The following is a 22,144-nucleotide window of genomic DNA, read 5'->3' as shown; positions in this document are numbered from 1 at the left end:
CTCGCTATTATCCGATGGTAAAAGTAACTGCACAAATATGAAAGACTCAAATTATCTGAGTTTATTAATAAATATTAACATATGTGGAAAAAAAAGATTGAAGTTCAACGATTAGAACAAATTAAAGAACTACACTCTATAGTGACAAGTGTTCTTATCGGATAACACCTCAGTTCAGTTGACAGAGAAGGGCAACGCTACGTTTGATCCAGTGGGAAATTGGATGGTGCGTCTCCAGAAGAATTGGCAGAACGTAATTTGTTGAATGTCCAGTTGTTGATAGGACCCCTCTTCGGTTGGATGTCTTGTACACTGGACTTGTGTACCTTGAACCTACAATGAAAAATTGACATGAAAATGAACGCCATAGATCATAGAAAAGAAATTTTTTCAACCTATTTCCAAGTCCTCCATCTTGATCGGCTTCACCCAGATCAAAGGCATAACATCGTGGAGCACTTTAGGGAGAAGTTCTGCTAGTATCCCTTGGCGACCATCCCATCTGGCACCATCGGTGTACAAGCCAAAAATATAGGAGCCATCTTCAGGAGCGGCGTGAGGTTGTTCGCTTAACACTTGAAAATCAAAAGTTAACTTGTCTATGGGGATGGTGTACTTTCTGGCCACGTTCTGTTTAACCCCAGTGAGAAAAGCTTGCGTGAAGAAGAAACCGGAAATCCAGAAGAGGTCCGGCTTACCTTTGGCGAACCTGGAATTGAAGTTAAATGCCCCATTAAAATTTAAAACCGTAGGGAATAATGGAGGATTCAAATTTTAATGCAGCATTACACTTGAGTGGAGTTTCCTACAACTGAGTGTTAATATATTCCTTCTGTGTCAAGCAGAAGAATGCAGGAAAGCTCAGCGTCACTATAACGCCGGTTTTAATAAAAGTCCGTTAAAATTTAATGCTCCATTAAAATTTTAATCCCCCATTATTCCCTCAAAAAATAACAGTTCTGAATTTTAATGGGATTTCCTCGGCTTCTGTTGACATATATCTATAGGATTGATCTACCAGTCCTGCAGGAAGCTCAGTCTCCTAAGGAAGTCCTCAATATAATCCGGCAAGTTCTTCAAACTAGGATAGGAGACGCTCTGCCAGCTGGAGGGTATTTTTGCCAGGATGAGGGACATGGAGAAACTCTCTAGTTCAGGAGACATGGCCACCAAACCCTCGATCGCCATATCCATATTCTTCAGCGTCTTTCTTATCTTGATCAGCAGCTTGTTGAATCTCTCCATCTCTTGTACCAAGACGGTGTTCATGGATTCCGAATATTCAACCGGAAATTTTTTGTTCGCCGCCTCTAGGTCGAAGATTGGGGGAAGCTTCTGAAGGATATCTGAAAAAATATATAATACAACTCCTACTGTTTCTCTAACCTTATTTCTTCATCGAAATATTAGCTGAAGCCTCTGCAGTTTGGTCCTCTACACAACAAAAGAAAGCAGTTTTCATGAAATATTTTTCTCGTGGAGTCTCACCTGATATCAGAGTTCTCAGATATTTGTCAGTATCCTCAATACCACCTGAAGATGTCCCACCAAAAGCTCTGAATACGGAGTTCAGCAGGATATTCGAATTCTCCAAGTCCCTCGTTATCCCTGCGTTCTTATGAAGTCCGAAAACTTCAGGCAGGTGAATCTGCGGTAAGTTTGAGATGTGATTCAGGTATGCCTCGTAGGTGTTTTCCTCGGGCAATCCATAGTGACTTGAAGTTGCTGGAAAATGTATTAACGATGAGATAAGCTGTCAACAGAAGTAAATGTCACTCTACCTCACCTACTCCTCTGCTCTACATACTTACTGAAAACTCTACTTACTCTAGACCTATACTTCCAAAAAAGGAATAGTAATCGATCTCAGCTAATTTTTGATTGAAACTTGAGAGTATCGGCTAATTTTTGTCCCGGTCATCTCTCACTCTACCTCCTCTACTATACCTATTTACTCACTTACTACTCTACTCACTCCTCATCTACTCATAATAAAAGAAACTTTGATCGCTCTCAGCTAATTTTCACTCAGGATAATCGGTTGATGTCGTAACTATCTGTCTTTTGTCCTATTTATTTGTCACTCTAACTCTCTTACTCTTCTACTCTACTTATAACTACTTACGCATTTAAAATACTCTACTTACAATATACACTATACCTCTACTTACAATGAAAGAAATACTTATCGCTTTTAGACAATTTTCGATTGAGAAAATCGACGAGTATTGTGACTGCCAGGCCTTTATCCTGAGTTCTCTCGCTCTACCCCACTTGCTCCTCTACTCTATCCACTTAATACGCTACTCCTCTACATCTACTTATAATAAAAAATGTACTGATCGCGTTCAGCTCATTTTCGCTTAAGGAAATCGGTTAATATCGTGACTATCAGTCTTTTATACCAGTTTTCTGTCACTCTAACTCACTTACTCCTCTACTCTGCTTACTTACTCATTCACTATACTCTACTCAGACTATACCTCTACTTTCAATAAAAGAAATACTCATCGATTTTAGACAATTTTTGATTGAGAAAATCGACGAGTATTGTGACTGCCAGGCCTTTATCCTGAGTTCACTCACTCTACCCCACTCGCTCCTCTACTCTACTCACTTAATATGCTACTCTTCTACATCTACTTATAATAAAAAATGTACTGATCGCGTTCAGCTCATTTTCGCTTAAGAAAATCGGTTAATATCGTGACTATCAGTCTTTTATCCCAGTTATCTGTCACTCTAACTCATTTACTCCTCTACTCTGCTTACTTACTTACTCATTCACTACACTCTACTCACACTATACCTCTACTTTCAATAAAAGAAATACTTATCGCTTTTAGACAATTTTTGATTGAGAAAATCGACGAGTATTGTGAGTATCAGTCCTTTATCCTGAGTTATTGGGTCATTCTACCCCACTTGCTCCTTTACTCTACTCACTTAATACGCTACTCTTCTACATCTACTTACAATAAAAAAATACTGATCGCGCTCAGCTAATTTTCGCTTGAAAATCGGTGATCATCAGTATTTTATCCCAGTTATCTGTCCCTCTAACTCACTTGCTCCTCTACTCTGCTTACTTACTCATTTACTACTCTACTCACACTATACCTCTACTTTCAATTAAAGAAATACTCATTTTCAGACAATTTTCGATTGAAAAAATCGACGAATATTGTGACTACCAGTCCTTTATTTTATGCTTAATTCTGTCACTACACCTCGCTTATTGTTCCTCTAATCTACTCACTTACTACTCTACTCACTCTACATCTACTTACAATAAAAAAGTACTGTACAAATATTGTGGCTACCAGTACTTTATACCAAGTTCTGTAACTCAACCATACCGGCTTCTATATTCACTTTCTCACATTTAACTACTCTACTCACTCCACATCTACTTACAATAAAAAAGTAGGTAGTGATCGCTCTCATCTAATTTTCTATTGATAAACCCTGCTATTGATAAACCTAATATTGTGTTTATCAGTCTTTTATCTCAGTCTTCTGTCATTCTACCTCATTCACTTCTCTATTTTACTTACCTACTCAACTCTACTCACTCTACCTCTTCTTACAAAAAGGAGAATATTGATTACTCCCAGCTAATTTTTGATTGAGAACAATGGCGAATATTGTAACTGTAAGTATTTTATTCATATGATACGTAATACGTCATTCTAGCTCACTGACACCTCCTCTAAATCTACTTATACATACCTACTTACTCACTTACTTCTCTTCTACCTCTACTTACAATAAAAGAAATACTGATCGCTCTCTGCTAACTTTTGATTGAGAAAATCGGCCAATATTGTGACTATCAGTCTTCTATCCCAGTCATCTGTCACTCTTCCTCCGTAGTTACATTCTCCGATGAGGTAAGATAGAGCTTCGAACGGATCTTCGCTTTCGTTAATGAACATTTTCAATTGTTGCACAGAGATGTCGAAATCTGAATCATTGAAACCTGAAAAAATCGATACATGCAAACCATCCCTTATCAAAGAATGATTATTGTTCAGTTATTTGTTCTTTTATGTTATTATTTTATCCATTTCCTTTTAATATGTTTACTTTTAACTTCTATTTTTCATTTTCTTCTCAATTGAACTGTGCATGAAGAATGCATCTCCTCTCAGTGTGTGGTGAATAAAATCTTCCATTTAGAGAAAGATTAGTTTGTAGTTTCAATTTTTGTGGTATAAACAAAAATGGTTTTGAAAATCATGACGTATTTTGAAGAGGCTATTTCCCAAATGTCCCAAAAAGACGTACCATAAGGGATATTCCAGCCAAGGGCGCCAAAACTCCTCCTTTCTTGTACAACGGCATGAAAGAAGGCAGTTCCGTAGAGTAACCTAGCAAACATCTCTGGTTTCTCTGGACAGCCGTAGAAAAAATCACTGTTTTTCACTGGATCGGTCGTATAAGACTTCAATAGGTTCTGCTGAAGACCAGTTGGTGGTTCATTGGTCATTTTAACGCCTTGGAAAATATGGAAAAAGTCATTTTTCATTTATGTTGCTGATCGAACTAAAATTTTACAATATTAATACAACCTGGTTAAAAAGAAATCAATAACTATGCGACGTTCACATATCTGGACTAGAAATTTAAGCATTAGACTCAAAAAAATCTAACTGAAAACCTATATTACAGATTCGCGAATCTGTTCTGTTCAATGAATTTCGAAGAAATTTCTAAAATTCCGATACAAATTGGACTTGTGCTTTGGTTTAATAACAAAAAAAATATAACCTCTTCAAACAAAACGCCCAATAATCACCATTCGTTTCGTATTTTTGAGGTATAAAGCGTCAACAATCGGATATACATCAACGTAGCGTGGAGACTTTAACGATACACCAAACGCGAAACCACACTTCTCTACTTATTTCACAGATAGTAAGGTCAAGTTTGATTTGAAGTTACTACGCAATTCAAAACACATTCTAATGATATCTTTCATATTTATAGGCTTCAAAATTTCATTAGCTAAATTGAAAAATGTGGCAAATAAGAATAAAAATAAGTGTTGAATTCAGAAAAGAGCTCCTATACTTGGTAGCTTTCGAACAGATCAATTTTGTATCAAATTACGCAACTTTTCATGTGTAATTGAGGAGTTTATCATGCACCCTCTACCAGAAGAAAGATAGATTTTCCAGTTGTTATCATTGAGTGGAAAGAAATTACGATCAAGCGAAACGTATATGAGACAAACACTCAGACCTTTCTGCAGCAGAGTAACCGGAAACTTCTCAGAAGGATAACTGGTCAGCCAAAGCCTGAAGTAGTCGTGGGTGGTAGCGTAATCCAAACTCTCGAAAATCTTCTCCAAGGTCGGCATCCAAGACGTGGCCAGATGACAGTTTTGCAGGCAGACCCAGCATCCCTCCTGGGTACCGTTTTCGATTAGGGCTTGCGCCCTGGGACCCTGACCCTGTCCGAGCGAAATGGAGGTGAACCTTTCGGTGAACTTCTGTTCTTCGGCGAATTTGATCAGGGGACCCATTGGATCGACACCTACAACCAGTATTTGACTAGAAAAAGTTTAACTGGGAGAAATAATCCCCTCTCCTATCAACCCAAGTACCTTTTCATTTAAACATACGAGGATATATTGGAAAATTCTTAGCCTACTATAGAACCAAACAAAATTTCAATGTCGAAAAATTTTATTCCTCAACATATTCTCCTTTTAATTGGGTACATTCATTACAGCGAACCTGCAACGTCTCTAGACCTTTCAAACAAAATTTTTCTTCTTGATCTGCAACCCAGACCTCCACAGCTTTTATTAGCTCCTCGTTGGAGGAAAATTTACGACTTTTCAAACTTTTTCCAGTTGAGGAAAGAGATGATAGTCGGATGGAACCAAATCTGGTGAATAAGGAGGGTGTTCTAGTAATTCAAACCCTAAATCAAGAACTTTTTGCATGGCACCATGAGATTTGTAAGCAGGGGCGTTGTCCTGCAAAAACAAACCCTTGGATAGCTTTCCGCGTCTTTTCTCTTAAATTTTTTTCCCGTAGAGTGGTCAGTAATGTCGGACAGTTATCTCCGGTTATTGCTCTTCCCTAATCCAGAAAATCAATCATGATTACTCCATGGCAATCCCAAAAAAACTGAGGCAAGAACTTTTCCAGCAGATTTTTGGACACGAAACTTCTTAGGTCTTGGAGAACCAAAGTGTCGCCATTCCATCGATTGTTGCTTTGTTTCTGGATCGTAGAAATGTAGCCAAGTCTCATCCATAGTATCAATTCGGTTTAAGATGTCTACATCCTTTTCAAATCGAGCACAGATCCAACGCGATGCTTCTACCCTTGCACGCTTTTGGTCAACATTCAAACATTTGAGGATCCATTCTGCAGCAATTTTTCTCATGTCCAAATGGACGTGAACTATATGATGAACTCGTTCGTATGAAATATTCAGTGCTTCCGATATCCGTTTCAGCCCAATTCTAGGTCTGATAAAATCATGTCATGAACTGCATCGATATTTTCGGGGACTGCCACAGAAACTGGCCCTCACGATCGGTCATCATCATCTCATTACTTCTTTTGAAGCTTGTAGTCCAATTTTTCACGTTCGCATACAAAGGGCATTGATCACCAAGGGTATTAACCATATCTTCGTAAATCTGCTTACCTCTTAACCCTTTTAAATACAGGTACTTGAAGATGGCTCGAGACTCAAATTTTTCGTTTTTCACAATTTCGGTTGACATCTTCTTTCTTTTAATTTATTGCGTAACTCTGGCTTACTTTTTTGACCTCAAACTTCACAAAGAAACTTCTAATGAGTTATTGTTCGTTGCTATGGTGACCCAATATTTTTTTTATGCATGGAACTGGTCTAGGCTAACTAGATATCAATACATCCTCGTATTTCCAGAATTTGATTAGAATGAATTAAAATATATTCTTAAGGATTCAAATGGGGAAGTTGTGATTCACCTGGTGATAGTATGAAAATCAGCGGACACAGATTGTAGGAATCCGCGAAGGATAATCCGATATTGAACTGGGGGGGAGTGATGAACTTCACTCCCATCTCGTTCTTGAGAAAATTGGTGATGGCTTCCAGCAGTTTGTCGGGTCTTAGTATCCTGGTTATTATGAGGATGTCGAAGGAGCTCGCTTGAGATTCCCATGGCTCTGGAAGGACGTTGGCGTAGGGTCTATCGTCGTCGTAGATCTTCTTCCAGGATTTGACGTCCTTCACGAATGACTCTCTGAAATCTGAATAAATACCTTCGAAAATATCCAAAAAGAGATTCATAACAAGAAGAGCTACTCTCTCAGCGATTACGTAACATTTCTAGCTCTACAATCATTTCTGGGACATACATATGTTCAAAATTGACCTTGATATCAGAGGTATCATGAGTACGCTATAACTTTGTTTTCTAGCAATTTGATCGTGTCCTACAGTCTACGTTTGTTTATCATGCCTACTATTAAGTATTAACTCCTACCTTTGAACTGCTTCAAGCTGTGGACCCTGCAGAGCTCATCCCAAGACTTCTGCGGCAGCCATTTCGTCTCATTCGGATGGGGATTCTCCACCACCACCCCACCTGTCAGGAGGAATAAGAAGTCCTGGGTGTGCAACTTTCCGTGATGCATCATGATCTTGCAGCACAGGAGGAAAGAGAACAAGAGTTTATCCTTCTCGAACAGTGACCTCGTGATGTTCGAGTAAAGGTCGTAGGTGAACGCGTTGATCAGGCTCTGGACCCTCTTCTCAATCAGCCTGAAATTCTCGGCCTTCTGTATCGAGGAGATGTAGAGATTTATGAACCATTCCAGGGAGTATTGGTACATGGGATCAACGTTGGCCATGTCCGAGATGCAGTAGTAGAGAACGGACGAGTGTTCTGATACCGACTGGTACTTCAGGCGGAACTCTTCTATCGACTTCTCGATCACCAGAGATTTCTCCTGCTTCGAATTGATCTCGGTGGATAACGTCTTAGACTCGTCGAGAACCTGTATAGCTTTCTCGTCCTCTAGGATGTCGCCCTTCGTTTCCGCCAACGTTCGAAGGATATCTCCTTCCACCTGGAAAATTTCAAAACTGTTTGACTTCTCATAAGAGAAGCAGAAGCCCCCAATTGGTTACACCAAGTGAAAAATATTCTAACGCTAAATGAGGTTAGACTATGTGGGGGCTAACCTTCAAGAGAGCAGCTCTATTATCCGCCTTCTGCACAATTAGATCTTCTTTCAATTGTTGCAAATCGGGTTTTTCAACAGCAACCACGATGCCAAGAAGCTGATCTTGAAGGCCGTTCAGCGTTAGGGCGAAATTTATGATTGTAACTTTGTTGAAGACTTCCGGGAGGTAGTGGGGATTCCTGAGTTTAGAACACATGTAGAGGCGAAATTTGGGGTTGAATGAGATGACGTTGTCGCCAAGAGCTATAACATCCATACCTGCAAAAATTCGGATGTCTTGAGAGATACTCAGGTTGAATAGGATCATTCATTCATTGCTGTATCCCTTTACCGATAATAAATCTACAAAAAAACTCAAGAACAGAATGATCGGTGCGTTCAAACATAATTTCTTAGGACTACATTCGACTGTGTGCCCTCCTGTGACTGAAGAGAGCCAACCAAGACCTACAGATCCTCCACACTCCGGGCATGGATAGTCAGCAACCAGATCTGGCCGGCGCTTTATTCTTCTCGAGTCCCCGTTATAATTGGGGACCAAAGACCTCCACTTTGATCTGTCTAACGCTAGTTGTTCCCAGTTATGATTGGTATTAACTGATTTTAGGGTTGGTGCAGTATATCATTAAACCGCTTACACTGGCCTCCTGGTTTCCGAGCTCCCTCTGTGAATTCGCCATACAGAGCTATTTTGGGGAGTCTTGCGTCTTGCATCCTCAGAATGTGGCCGCTCCATCTGAGTCGGGCCCTCATTATCTGAGTCACAATTGTTGTACAACTTACACGTTGCAAGACTGCTACATTCGAAACTTTGTGGAACCATCTGAGGTGCATTATCTGTCTTAGATGACGTTGTTGCGTTTGTTTAAGCTGTTTAATATGTCGCCTGTAGGGCGTCCAGCTTTCGCTTCCGTAAAGAAGCGTTGGGAGGACGACTGCTTCGTAAACAGCTGTCTTGGTCTTCAGATTGAGGTCGTGATTTTGAAACACACTGTCTTTTAGCTTCCAGAATGCCCGTGATGCCGAATTGATAAGGTAGTGTATTTTCGTGTCCAGGTTAGCCCAAGTATTTGAACTGCTCGACCTGTTCTACAGTTTCATCCTCCAGGCTAATATCTGCTTGAAGGCTTTCTGGCGGACTTACCAGGATTTTTTGTAATATGTATTTTATGAGAAACAGCTGGTTTTCTATGATTTTAGCAGAATTTATATGCTACTTCAGCAGAATATGTACTGGATTCACTGAGAACTCAGCTACTGTGTCTTCTCAACTGAAACCTCTGGCTGAGATTTGATTCTTTATGTTTTGCTTGGTGAAGAATCCTTTTTTCATCATAATTCGAATTAAATGGGATACATTGGTACTTACCAGCCTGTTTGAATACTTTTTTGTACAACAGCGGATCTAGGGGAGCTTCAAGAGTTTCTTCAACACTCTCTATCAACACTGGGTACCCGTTTTGAACGCAAGATTCGATTTTCTTCATGTAATCAGAGTAGGAGAATTTCACAACTTCGATGAAATTTTTCTTTTCCATTTTCTTTATCCAGTTACTTGCCTTGAAGGGGACAGTTAATAAGGCACATATTAGGCAATCATATATCAGCTGTATTCGGGTTCGGCTTTTGGACGGTCCGAGAATTGTTCTAGGACTGCGCAAAACTGTTGCGCCCTAGTATAAAATCCTCTGCGCAGTTCTAGAACCATCCTCGGACCGTCCAAAAGCCGAACCCGAATACAGCTATCATACAGATATTATCAGAATTGCCTGCTAACAACTCCATATATGAAGGAAAAACTATCTATAAAAACTTCTTAAATTGTGGGTAATGAACAAAATATTATGATACTACTAAGCATTGAGTTGAGTTTGTGGAGTGTATATTATTTTGTTGTACATATATTGTTGATGTAGGGAAAAATTTTCTTGAAATAGTAATTATGGAAGCAATTGGAATGGTTCATGACAATGATAGACAGCTTTGAGGTAACTCAAAATGTTCTACTGGTCGAACTGTATGCGATACACCCAGGTACATCTTACCTGACTTTGAGGATCGATGAAGAGTGAATACCTCTTGGATATATCTTGAATAATACCATTTTCAATAGAAAACGCGTCTCTAGGCAAACCGAAGATGTTCCATTTTTGTATTGTGACCTCAGATCCCAGCACCGTTGCCAAGTCATATTCTTCCGCGCACGGAATGTCGTAATTTTTGACGAAGGAATGCCAGCTACTGATTGCCCTCTGTCGAAACTGAGCGTCGAAAGGCGACAAGTAGGCCACGATTCCGCAGGATAGAAGAATATCTCCTGCCAAACCGTCGTACTTCCCCTGTAAAGAATTTGCTGCTTCCGTCCATCTAGATTTTTCTCCACCCAAACCACCAATGAGTTTCTTGGCACGAAGTAGTTTGTCATTACACAAGTTCACGTTATCCTAAAGCAAAGTTGAGGGTATTGGTCTTCTACAATCTTCGATTATCGAGGTTAATTTCACTATTTACTTGTAATTCAGTTTGCTGCTTCACCGCCTCGTCCAGTTTCTCATTCAACTCAGCCAAAGCATCTTCAAGTTTCTTCAATTGTCCTCTCTTCTCATCCAGAATAGCCATAGTTTGGGCAAACTCAGCTTCAGCCTTGGCCAACTTCTCCTTTTTGGGAGCGACGATTTTGATGACGTCGTCGTACAGATCCATAGCTTTAAAATTCGATAAATTACAACGGTGAAGTATCAGTAAGTGGATAGGACTAACCTATTATCCATTTGCAGAGGCCTTCGGCCGCACTAGAAGCTTTAGCAACTATCTGCGGTTTGAAATCTTTGTGGGGAATGTATTCTTTGCGAATCTTCGCCATGATTTCAGGCTTTATGTGGTCCTTGTCGAAATCTCTGAGTCCTTGGAGGAAATTTATGTCTCCTAAAACCTTCTTGCTAGGGCCCCAATAGTCGAGAGTCATTCTACGTTAACAGAAGGTTTTTGTTTAGAAGACGTGAAGCTTTATTGTTGCTCTGGAGTTCACCTGCCGGTTGTAGGGTCAGGTTTTCTATCTGGTTTGACGTCCTTGATGATGCAAACTGCAGCCATCACCAGTTTAACAGCAGCTGGAGGGTTCTTCATCGACTTGACCAGAGTTATATCAGCAGGCTTCAAAGTATCCAAAGCTGCCAGAGCCTCATTCAAAATTGGCATGGCCTGCGCTAGATCTGCTTCGCATTCCTGTGAAATAAATAGACTGGATTCAAATCTTTTTTTCGAGAAAGAGGCATACTTTTTTTAAGGCTTGAGCTGCAGCAGCTTGTCTGTTGGCCACTCGTTCATCTTTTCTAACCATGGAAGCCGCCTTTTCGACAGTTACAGTCTCTTGTTCTATCTTCAAGGTCATTTGCGTGGCTTTTTCGCTCATTTCTGCCAGCTTGGGTTGAAGCTCTCCTAGGGCTTCTTGCATTACTGCAATTGATTCCGCAGCATGCTTCAATTTCTCCAAACCTCCCAAGTACCTGTGGAATCATGAAATATCCGGTTCAAAAGGCTGAAACGACCATTTCAATTGGCAGAGACAATATTATCAGAATACCTACTAGATCACTGAATTTCAATATTTTCACGTGCCCATTCAAATATTATTCTTTTGGGCAAGAAGGCAGACTCACCTATTCTTGGCCTTCATGAGTTCCTCTTGCTTGCTGTTCGTCAAAGACGTGAAAGACTTTATCAGTTCCAAATAAGATGCAGTTGTTATGTACGTTTTCCGTTGGAACTGCGTGTAAAATTCATTGGAGAGCTGACGGCTTTCTACATGGAAATATTTGCATGCTATTATGCAAGTGGAACGTATTTCTGCTGATAAGTTGACTTCGTTGATCCAATTTTTGGCCACTTCTTCCAAAGCTGTGGCAGGCCAATCGTCAAACCTTGAAGAGTCATTGATAGTGAAAAAAAATGTCATGCAGAAACAAGAAATGAAGTGAACTCAATCTCTCTAAGTCTTGTTACTCACCAGTCAATTGTGCAGCAGTTGGTCAAAGCAGGAAACAATCGCAGCCTGTTTCTGAACTTAGAACCCACAGGACTGAAGCAAAGGATTATATGTAGCTTCTCTTTGCATCTCCTGGTGAAGAAGAAGAACACCATGAGCGCGCTGACGTCCAGATTTCTATTACCCCCTTGTGCGGCCAACCTAACCATGTCTAGGATCTCTTGTTTTTCGTCTATCTGATAAATGTTCGGTACTTCCCCCGAATTCAACAGGCTGTCGATGTCCAACAGAAAGGTTTCTTCCTTGATTTGGCCCTCCGATATCAGGAAAGTGCAGTTTCTGCCCATACCCCCTGATTCCTTCAGGACCTTCTTGATATCTTCGCGCCACTCGTTCAACGAGTAGTTTTTCGTTATTTCTGGTTGGAAAATCTGGAGAAACCACGGTTATTACGCAGAGAAGTTTCATTGAATGTAACCGTACCTTCATGAGATAAATCTCGCTGGCAAGTCTCGTCAAAGACTGCCTTCCAGATCCACTGATACCCACGAGTAAGCCACTTCCAGAAGGCATGGTCAAAATTCTGCATATCTTAGAGAGATGTTCTAGAGCGTAATCGAAGAGAACAATGTCCATCTTCGTTTTGTGCGTGCTGTTGTATTCATCCAGAAAATTTCTGGCCAGTTCGAAGAAGATCGAGATGTTGGTGCATTCCTCGTATCTTCTCTCCTCTTCTGCTGCGTCCAAGTCAAAATACGAGCCAAACATGAGCTGCTTGAAGGATTCCTGAAGAAATGTAACGAAGATTTCTTGTAGAGCCTCGAAAAAACTAAGGATTAATACTCAGATCATCCCTCTTCAAACAGGCCACCCATCATAACTGATCAAACAGTTGATCTTTAGTTAAGCCAGTTCAAATATTGGGGGGACATTGTCTGATTAGGATTTCACTGTCCTAATCTCATCCCTTCAAACGTTCAAACTCAATGACCAAAAATGATTCAAACCTTCTGGAAGATGCCTCAAGATTGTACAAACCTGTGAAATCTCTCCGTTTTCCTCTTTCGGCAGATTATCGAACACCATCTCGAAGCTCTCCCTGAAAACGTCTTTTATCACCTGCTTGGCCTTCTCCAGCAGCCAGTTCTTATCGGAATCGTCGATGAGCCTGTCGTATATCACCCTCAGCACCTCGTGCGTCCAGATCTTCGGGAACATCTTCCTTCCTACTTCTTCCGTGATCGACTCCTTCCTCAACATCGCACATCCGAAAATGAGCCTGGAAAAGTCGCGCAGATTGAACACGTAGTGACTCTTGGAGGGTGTTGGCCGGAGGTTGTCTATTGCACTCTTGTAGATCTCCAGGCTGGCGGCAACTGTCGTGTTGACCTGCGAGGACGTGGTTTGAGTAACTCAATCTTCAGTTTCTCAATGGAAATTTGATTTTTTACCTGGGTGATGACATCGCTAGGAAACCCATTATTCTTCCACCCCAGTAGAAGGATATTCTGGTAAATCTTCGCCATAGTCTCGTGTGAGAACTCGTTGATAGAGAATATGACAAAGTGACGCAAGAACCTAGCGTAAACCTCTTGCCTGCTACCTCCAACCAAACCCATGGCAGCCGTGAAGAGTATGTCGAGCAACGTTATCGATTCGGTGGTTTTCAGATCGAACCAAGTCTTGTGGTCGAAGAACTGCCTGAGAAGTTCTATGGGTGGTTGAGCACCGTAAATCTCCTTTTCAGGCATGTTGACATCATCGATGAATATGACCGAGGTTTTTCCAGCAGGTGGACCATATATACCTTAAGAAATCCAATCGGTCAATAGTGACGTATTGGAAAGGGTACCACTCACCTCTTCTCTTCTTATTGACCTTCGAAATGATCAAATCTTGAGTTTGATTGGCGGTGATCTTCACCGTGAAGGTTATCAACCCTGGTTCGTAGTTATCGGTGTTCAACTTATTCAGTAAATGGTCTTGTATGTAGAAGCTTTTTCCAGTTCCTAAAACGAAATATTCCAAATGTATTTGAGGTATATCAAATATTAACTGCTTCACCAGTCGGTCCAACAAGAAGAAATTGCTTCTTATGGTTGATCAATTTGTCCACCAGCCTCATATACTTTATAGTATCCACCGTGGGTACCAACACCTGCTGCAGATTATAAGCTTCGTCGATCCTTTCACCCCTCACCAGATCAGGGCAGTGCTTCCAAAAACCCTTCTGTCGGAAATGGTAGTAGTAATTCACCAGAAGGTCGTCACCAGGTAGCACCATTTCCAACTTTTCCAGGGCGTTGGGTATGGGGTTCTTCTCATCATTGAGCTGTAGAATATTCTTCAGGAAGGCGTCAAATTTTATCCTAGATTGGGTGTCTAAGATGCCACCAATACCCCAGATTAGTGCTTGGACGAAGGCTGCCTCGATCCATATTCTCATCGATTTCCACTCGTCCTCCTAAAAAAGGATAATGTGCATCAGCTCAGGGAGGATTTGGTTGAAGACTGCAGTAGGGTTCGAAATTAATATGGAACTGCTACTTCATGATACTATTCCCAGATTTTGTTGCTCCATTACACAACTCACCTTTTTAATGCCTTTCTCGGCATCATTCATGAATATTTCGAATATAACAATGGTATTTTTAACCAAGGCTATGTCGCCAGGATTGCAGTACAAAACGCAGTTCTTCTTCATATATTTCAAACATGGTGGAACCAGCCATTTGAAGAGTGCGACAACTATATCCATTCTGTCCTTCATCCAATCAGCCTTGCAAGTACTACGCCATGAATCGAACAAGGGTCGCCAGCCCATTGCTACTGGTTCCATATAAATCATTCCACATCTGGAAACCTAAATGAAGAACACGCAATAATTAAAGAGCAGAAGATTGCATCTTAACTCGTGGATGCATCAACTAACCGTCGCTGGGGACGCTTGTTCTAAGTCCATAACTTCGAAGATGAGAGACATCGATGAGGTCATCGACATAACTTCGCCGGACATCAAGCATAATTTTTTGTTGTCGTCTAAAGCACTGTTCATGTTTTCGATCCATACAGCATCAACTGGCCCGTCGAAGATGATCCATTTTCTGTCTGAAGAGAAATCTTGAGTGTAGCCTCTGCAATCAAGATTCACCTATGAATACATTCAGAAGATGCCACCAAAGGTGGAGGTCACTACAAGGTAACATTCCATTGAGGCTCTGTTAAACGAGAGTGCCAAAATATCTTAACAAGCATTGTTCTCGGATCTAGAACCATCTGGAGAAAGGACACACTTGTGCCACCTAGCTGTTACCTCCAGAGGTCAGTTATATTGAAGTGTGGGAGGTTTTAGATCCTTCTCAACTTGATTGTCAACTATAATAGAGGACGAGTTACCTCTTCCTGTCACTCATTCAGAGGATACTATGCCACAATCTCATCTTGAATTACCTGTAAGTATTCGATACCACACCATCAAACCATTCGTATGACACTGGATCAAATTGTCCGTAAAGTTGACCCATTGTTATCGCCTTGGGATTCAGGAATTGATATTTTACGGCCTCTTCCGGCAGGCCCTTGCTCTTCATCAGAGTCAGAGAGCTTGCAAGCAACTTCAACGTGGAAGTCTTGCCGGCAAAGGTACCTCCCACTATCATGAAACCATGTCTGACGATCATCATCTCGTAGGTCTGGATGATCTTCTCTAGGAAACAATCCACGGGCTGTAAGTTCATGGATTTGGCGCACTTGGTCATCGCTTTCGTGAGCTCAGTGTAATCAGCTTTGGGTAATTTTATGCCGGGAAAGAGATCGGATATTATTCCGGCAAAGAGAGGTAGATCATGGGTCAGGAATTTTGGGAGATTGACGTCGATGATGGCTCTAAGGAGGAGTATAGATTCTTTCTGATTAGGGAAGTTCCTCTTGTTGTTACCTGCTGCCGATAAAACCGATTTTACAGCTCTCATTCCATAATCGTAATGGTTTTGCGAGCTGAGTTGCTCAGAACATAGCCTACAAGAAAATCAGTTGAAATAAATTGGTGAGGAAGGTGTGGCCATTGAAATGTCACCTGTAGGTAGTGACTATCTTGACAGATAAGTTTCTGGCGTCTATAAATCCGAATGAATAAAGGGATATCTCTCCGATCATGGCATAATCAGGAACCATCATGGCGACAGTTCTGAAGAGAACCTTCAAGTTGTCAGGTAGTTCAGACCTTCCAGCATATCCAGGATTCATAGTTATGCAAACGTAGCAGTTTGGATTCAGTTTCAGTTCTGTCCCTTCGAAATTGAAAGTCTTAACGTTCGCTCTTACCTGCAAAAATTGATCTATTGTTATCAAGATCCCTTTTCTTGGTGATACAATCTTAATTGATTGATATTATAATCGTACCGCCATGATGATAGACAAAATCTGCTGTGCCACCACTGACAGGACCTCTATATCAATCCTATTGAATTCGTCGAAGCAAGCCCAAGCTCCACAAGAAGCCAGACCCTTGAAGAACTTTCCCATGGCCCTGTAGTCCAGGCCATCTGAGCAGTTGAATACCACGCACTGCACTGCCAAGGCTTTAGCCAGGTCCTTCGTAGTCTCGGTTTTTCCGGTGCCTGCAGGACCCTCAGGAGCACCATTCAGATGAAGATGATAGGCACCTATCAAGGTCCTGTAGCACCTATCTGTCAGGGGAGTGATCACGAGGCGGTCAGTGTTGCCCAAGTATTCATAGGCATAATTCACTGAGGCATTGATGAGTTTCACAACACATTCGTCTTCTTGGATGTAGTATCTGTAAAGTAGAATAGTAGAAATCATATGTAGCTTCAACAGGTTATTCCGATTGAACCACTCACCTCAGCTGAGACAACCATTTGAACTCCCTGTCGTCTTTGACTTCATGGTTCACCAAATCCTCCACAACGTCTTTCGCGTGAACATCGATAACAATCAGAGCCTTTATGGTGATTCTGGATAGCATCGAGAGGCTTGGATCTCTGATCAGAGCCACGATCTCCTGTAACTGCTCCTTCAAATTCTCGAAGAAAGAAACGACGTCCATACCCTCAAACCTGTTCAGAGCTTTATGCACATTGCTGGTCCAGTGGATCTGGGAAACTGCAAGGACTATCTGGCCCTGCCACTTTTGCACCCACTGGGTCCTTGGCATCATGGAGTAGTTCTTGTTACTTTTGAGAATCTGATCCCGAACCGATAGGACCATCTGTTCTTCCACCCAAACCAGCCATTTCTCAACGCTGCCACCGGCTTCCTTGGTGTTGATAACATTCTTCAATTTCACCCTTTCACCTATACGATCAGGAATTATTCGATGCTAATCAGAGATAAACCAAACTCACCTTCACCGCTTATCATTTCGTGAATTTGTAGAACCTCATCGAAGTCCAACTTGTCTATAGCTTCGAAGCACTTCTTCAGATGCGGTTGGACCCTCAACGGATCCTTCGTTTCCGAGAGTATCTCCAGCATCTCGTCGTTTGAAAGGAAGAAAAAACGTGGAAAATACAATCTCTTCCTCTCCAAATAAGCCGTAACACCTTCGTTTATCTCCTCTAGAAGTTCCAAACAGTGTACCATGATTTCGTAAACTCCAACAGCTCCAGCTGTTTGAAATACCATCGGTTCTTTCACTACTTGATCCATGAATCTCCTGTAGGTATCGTTCACCTCTTTGAAGAGCAGACCTTCCTCTGGCATCTGGCTCACTATGTCCTTAGACGAGAAGATAGGAAGGAGGTAGAGCCATTGTGACTGGACTTTTCCAAGAACATCTATGGTTTTGTTTATCCTCAATATCTTCTCGTAGAAAGTCTTAACCTCGTTCTCGTATGGTTTAACAAACACTGAACCTCTCATGGTTAGTGCCTTCACTATATGATCGTCTAGTACTACTTGGATGTCGTCTAAGGCTGTGAGAATGGGAAGGTTTGTTTCCTTGTAACTACTGATCTTGAACATGATTTCCTTCCACTCGTTCTGCATTTTGGTGAGGTTGTTCAGCAGCTCCCGTTCTTTCGTTGCGCCAATACTGATGACTTCGTATTGATCGATATCAGGTTCCAAACCTTCCAGAGATTGGTGTTATTTTGTGTCGGAAGAAGAGGTAACGAAATGGTTTACCTAATTTCATCATCTTCCTCAGGCTTGTTCCAGCGTCAGGGGTCAGGTTGAAACCAGCAATATCGGACATATCCTTCCAGTGTCGATCCATAAGCGCTGGATTGCACATTATTCTCATCATCGTCATGGCTGGTCTGAATTTTTTTATTTCTTGCAATGCTTGGGAAATCAATTTTATTGGTGAAGGTTGTTTAAATTCGTCCACGTCATCCACAAGACCTGGAGAAGAAAGTATTTCTCTGATATTCGAAGCTGTGTAGATATTCACTTATATAACTAACTGTACAAGAGATGTAAGTAGTCATTAGCCTACCTTGAAACTGAAACTGAGCCTTATCTATCTGCCTCTGTCTCACTTCGCTCCTGTAGTACTTCTGCTGTTTCAGGTATTCCTTGGAGAAGTCGTCCAGTAGTTGTTCCGATTCTTCAAAAATCAAGAATTCGAACTGTCCATCTAACCATACCAGCAGTTTCCTCTTCAGGTCTTTGCACACTTTGATCAGATGATAAAAGGGATACACAAACTTGATGATCTCCGTATATTCTGGATAAAAAGAAGGCTTGAATCCTAGGTATCCTTCTTCCTTGCTGATCCAGTTGATTTTCTCTTCGATTTCTCGAAGTTCGACTGAAATTTGATCAGATGATCGTTTTTGGTCAGCTGGCTGTGCCTTGAATGAAGAGTATACTCACCCATTATGGATGCCATGGTATTCAAGTATTGCCTGGCCTGTTGAAAGTCATCCATGGCGTCGAAAATCACCAATTTTGGAGCGAGACTTCTCACCCTTACCTTCACTTCGTCCATAGTCTTGTGAAGAAATTCCTCGGCTTCGTACTTGAGCTGCTCGAAAACTTCCGAATTTCTATCCAGAATTTTCCCGATTTTCTTCAGCCAGTTGATGGTGTCGGAATTCAATTCCATGTGCTCTTTCGTTAAGTTTCCATAATCCATGAGGATGATCAAGTTTTTCAAGCTGGCCTGGATCCTTTCCGTCAGTTGCTCCAAAAGGATGGCTTTCACCTGGACAACATACTTGCCTAGGCAAAAATACAACGATAATTGTAACCCCCTAACAAGACTGAGCTATAATAATAAATCTAAAAGCTTCAATTTCTGATGTACAGCACCAGGAATGGTAGTCGACGCTTCTCACTGGAAGATTGTCTTCTGACTCTCCTGGTGTTTGAGAGGGGACCTATTACTTGAAAATTTATTGCCTTATCCATATGTACCTTGTTCGATTAGCTCTTCAGTCGTTTTTGGCACTTGCAAAGCTCTCGTCTCGATCATACGGAAGGATTCTATTATGTCCTCGTTTTCCCATTGGTGGAGGGCGCAGAGTCGGAGGAAAAGATCTTCTGCGACCAGAAGTATCGAATCTCGGAGAGTTCTGAGGTATTCGTTTATCGAGAGTTCTCCAATGGCAAAATACTCGTCACATCTTATCAACTGCGCCTTCTGGAAATACTCTGGAAAAGTAGCAGTTATCGAATGATTTGTGATTCGTGTAAAGGTAGACCCTCAAAGATCCTTTGGAAAAACCCACTTGTGTATAAATTCTACCTTTATAATGATCGATTAGTTTGCATCCCATCTGGAAAGAAAATTCCTCTTCCCTCTTAACAGCACCCGCATTTATAACCTCGTATATGTCACAGAATTGCTTATCCAATTCGCTGGTGAACTTCAACACTGGCTCGTACATTTTCCGAATGTTTTCAGACATACGATCCACGCAAGAATCGAAATACTCCTGGGTGATGAAGATAGATATGGGGGTTTCTTGAAAATAACCACAGGAATCCTTTTTAACCGTCTCGTACAGTCTACCAACCTGAAAATAAGGTCAGATTTTGAAGTTACATCCCTGTTTTAAGCTTTAATTCTTCGCTAACTCCTAAAACTGCAGTTTTTATCGATATATTTGATTTTCTGATGGTGAATTAAAGGATGCGAGTGACCTGCACTAATTTCCTCATGAATTCCTTGTAAACCTGTATCGTTTCCTCAGCTGAAGGTTTCAGAACCAGTCGTTCCTCGAATCTCAAAGTTAACAGTAGGAAAGGTATACCTCTTGGGTTTCCAGTGATATGAATTATATGTTCGAGTGTCCTAGCTATGGTCTTGGATATGTAGACGCTCAGCAAACCAGAGCATATATCATAGTACCTGGAAAGTTTGAACTCTTGAATATTGTATGGTCGAATGCTCTTCAAATCGAGTTATACTAAGTGACAATTTAGCCAGTTGTGTAATAGAGGTGGTTAGGGTTTATTCTTTCTTGTGGCTGTTCAATAGTGTAATTGGATAAGTACCTATTCTCAGAAATCCTAGGCTTAGTCTTATCCGTTTCCATTATATCGATCATATTTACTTGGAAAATTTGCAGTGTTTTATGTGCTTGCTCGGTCAAATCGTCGAATATCATAGACAGTTCAATAAGATCATGTAATCCTTTACGGTAAGTACTAAGATGCACTATATATTCTGGCAGGTTTGTCCTACACTCCAATAGTATTCTTCTGATCAGAGGAAGGTGCAGTGCAAACCTTGAAATAGTTAGATGTAGTATAGTGTCTCCCACTATCAATATATATATAAATGACATCACCTTTGTCGTAGTCTCTGCTTGTTCCTCAGGAATTTATTGTACCTCTCACTTTTCCCCATGAACTTGTAAGGTTCTGGTTTACACCTTGTAGTGACATTATCCACAGGTTTGGTCTTCATATTCACACCACTTAAATGTGTGACATAATAAAAATTCTCCCTGGTTTCCGCCAGCATATCCTCGACTTTTTGGGGATACAGAATTGCCTTTCTTCCAACCATCTTCCTTATATTGGCCAACATATGACGGTCCATTCTGTAGGTTGGAAGCTTCTGGGCATACTCCACCATCATCTGGTGGGACATATTTTTCTCTGGTACCACTGGTGTTAGTTCGAGGACCTTTTTCTTGCTGGCTTTGTCGCCTTGTTGCTTAGCTTGTTCGCAGAGTATTTGTCTGATGTATTGTCTCTTGGAGTTTTTAATTTTGAATTTATCCATCATGTCTTCGGTAAGGTACGTCTTCATGAGCGACTGCAGTGTGGGTGAATTAGCATCTCCACTTCCTCCGCATTTAACCAGAATGGACTGCGTTCTTCGCTTTCTGGCGAGTTCATTTTTAATTTCAGCTTTGTGGTCTCCCATTTAACTCTTTTCGTATTCGGTTCTTTCCAACGTTGTGATATTGACGTTTCAAAACTTCTGAAAGTGTTTTGACAAGATTTTTACAGTTTCATAAGGCCAGATTTCTACTTCTCCATTTGGGAAAGCATTTTGGTCTCGTCTCTAAAATTCCAGAAGGAGTTCGAGTTATGTCCTGTTTGTTCGGCAGAAATTTTTGCCAATACATGGAAGTAGCTTATACTTATACCATTGAGACCCAAATCCAACATTCAAATATGGATAAATTGTGGAAATCTTCCTGAACAATTTCCATATTTGGATATTTAAGTATTTTGGAACTGAGGGTAGTAGTTTTTGATAAGGTTATAATCAGAATTCAGGATGATCTTTTGTAGCTTAAAACAATTGATATCTTGGAACCACAATAACTGACTTCATGAATCTCGTAATCAATTCCACTTGTTTAAAGCATCACCAATAATAATTCTCCCCAATTTTCCTAATATGATGAGGCACAAAAAAAAATTATAACCAGACATGAAATTTCAGTAGGTAATGGATAATTGAGTTTATCGTACTTTCGCTGAAACTCAGATACAATATGTAAATGTGGATATAGTTAGAAAATTT

General features: G+C 40.9%; 1 protein-coding gene across 1 annotated transcript; it reads right to left on the bottom strand.

Moving 5' to 3' along the window:
* Positions 1–36: 36 nt before the first annotated feature.
* Positions 37–21,625, bottom strand: LOC123321111 (dynein axonemal heavy chain 12-like). The gene is made up of 38 exons (XM_044908614.1): positions 20,952–21,625; positions 20,656–20,889; positions 20,302–20,509; positions 19,904–20,174; positions 19,573–19,809; positions 19,030–19,377; positions 18,650–18,964; positions 18,337–18,555; positions 17,556–18,281; positions 17,052–17,505; positions 16,591–16,987; positions 16,265–16,512; positions 15,640–16,206; positions 15,122–15,323; positions 14,783–15,052; positions 14,254–14,653; positions 14,049–14,198; positions 13,641–13,996; positions 13,228–13,578; positions 12,673–12,975; positions 12,211–12,620; positions 11,864–12,124; positions 11,482–11,710; positions 11,233–11,429; positions 10,965–11,170; positions 10,716–10,909; positions 10,250–10,648; positions 9,574–9,763; positions 8,203–8,462; positions 7,502–8,087; positions 6,981–7,265; positions 5,248–5,541; positions 4,291–4,500; positions 3,770–3,982; positions 1,489–1,725; positions 1,019–1,346; positions 396–709; positions 37–333 (listed from the first exon to the last, which is right to left on the bottom strand). Exons 1-38 carry the CDS (start codon positions 21,533–21,535, stop codon positions 170–172), a joined length of 11,817 nt encoding a protein of 3,938 aa, XP_044764549.1. The 5' UTR covers positions 21,536–21,625; the 3' UTR covers positions 37–169.
* Between the last annotated feature and the right edge of the window lie 519 nt (positions 21,626–22,144).

This window comes from Coccinella septempunctata, chromosome 9 (genome assembly GCF_907165205.1).
Source record: "Coccinella septempunctata chromosome 9, icCocSept1.1, whole genome shotgun sequence".
NCBI lineage: Eukaryota > Metazoa > Arthropoda > Insecta > Coleoptera > Coccinellidae > Coccinella > Coccinella septempunctata.
Note: the sequence above shows the minus strand (reverse complement) of the source record. Positions and strands in the feature narration are given on the sequence as shown.

Coding starts and splice junctions, on each gene's coding strand:
- LOC123321111 (XM_044908614.1), bottom strand. CDS start 21,535: ATGGGAGACCACAAAGCTGAAATTAAAAATGAACTCGCCAGAAAGCGA. Junction 13,579..13,640: donor CTAGCGATGTCATCACCCAG/GTAAAAAATCAA, acceptor ACGTCCTCGCAG/GTCAACACGACAGTTGCCGC. Junction 12,976..13,227: donor AAAACGGAGAGATTTCACAG/GTTTGTACAATC, acceptor ACATTTCTTCAG/GAATCCTTCAAGCAGCTCAT.